Consider the following 1,280-nt stretch of genomic DNA (forward strand, 5'->3'; position numbering starts at 1 on the left):
ATATATGTGTTACTATTTGTAGCTTTCTGAGGCTTCTGTGTAATGATTTAAAATGGTGCTAAAAGCACACGCAGGTTTTTTTAACCGCTTTACTACATATTTTCTGGACCTGAGTTTTTTTGCCTCATCTGGGTTATTTTTAGAACACAATCTAAGTTTATTGGAAATTTGTCGCTGGCATCCCTGCCTCCCACATTCTTCCCTTGGGATTGCTTTTATTGTTGCTGTAATTGCTGCCTAGATCAAGAAGAGTGTAATGGCCTTTGCAGACAGTACTGAGGGGGTTTGCTACCCCAGAAAATGTTGTTCTTAGAGTTCACATGACCTGACAGCAGAAAATGTGCCTCATCCGAAAACCAGACATTGTCAAGGAAGTCTGGCGCAGCGTCAATCTTGTCGCAAAACCACTGACACATGATCACTCGTTTCCTTATGTCGGCAGGTGTAAGTTTTTGTTTAATCTGTATCCTGTCAGGATAGAGGTTGAGATCTGCGATCAAAATTCTCCGCACAGACTCCCGGTTCATTCCAAGCTCCTGACTTCGTCGACGCACAGACTTGAGTGGGCTGCGAACAACAGAGTCTCGAACTGCATCAACGTTCTGTGGTGTCCTTGATGATGTCGGTCTTGATTGTGATTTGTCTGTTACTATCGTTACGATTGAGGTTATTAACAGTCCCATGGGTTCGGAACTTGTTGACCCATCTGTAGATCATTGTGTGGGCAGGAAATTCACGACATCCAAACCTTTTTTTGAATTGCAGTTGAGCCGCGTGGATAGAATTCACCCGAAAATAGGCCTCAACTATAAATGTCTTTTGTTCAGTAGTCCATGGCATCTCGAAGTTGAAATTTTCTAAACCTTTAGAACATTAATTCTTATTGGTAAATCTGAAAAATAAAAATAATTGATTAATTAATTCAAAAGTTATTCAAGTTTAGGTGATGAACGTTTTTTTTTTTTGTCACCCTTTAGTACTTATAGAACTTACAGTATTTTTTCTCGCTTTTTACTGCTTTCCCAACACAGCAAAAAGCCTATAATTACGAGTCAGCAAAAAGAGGCGGATCCAAAAGTCTTAAAAAATTTCAGCCACACAGAAGCAGTAGCAGCAGTCAAAGTCTGCAAAATGTGACAAATCAGACAGCGCCTCCAGGTAGTCCTGCTCAACCACATTGCATAAACCTAACCACTGACGTAAGCCACGTTTGCTTTGTAAATCATCAAAGCAGGAACTTGATCGAGTGCTATCAAGAACTGAGATAAACCGCAATAGGT

General features: G+C 40.5%; 1 protein-coding gene across 1 annotated transcript; it reads right to left on the minus strand.

Moving 5' to 3' along the window:
- Positions 1-242: 242 nt before the first annotated feature.
- LOC145769190 (uncharacterized) lies at positions 243-683 on the minus strand. The gene has a single exon (XM_082580780.1). The coding sequence runs from the start codon at positions 681-683 to the stop codon at positions 243-245; it is 441 nt and encodes a 146-aa protein (XP_082436906.1).
- Between the last annotated feature and the right edge of the window lie 597 nt (positions 684-1,280).

Source organism: Aplidium turbinatum, chromosome 4 (assembly GCF_918807975.1).
Source record: "Aplidium turbinatum chromosome 4, kaAplTurb1.1, whole genome shotgun sequence".
In the NCBI taxonomy this organism is placed as follows: Eukaryota; Metazoa; Chordata; class Ascidiacea; order Aplousobranchia; family Polyclinidae; genus Aplidium; species Aplidium turbinatum.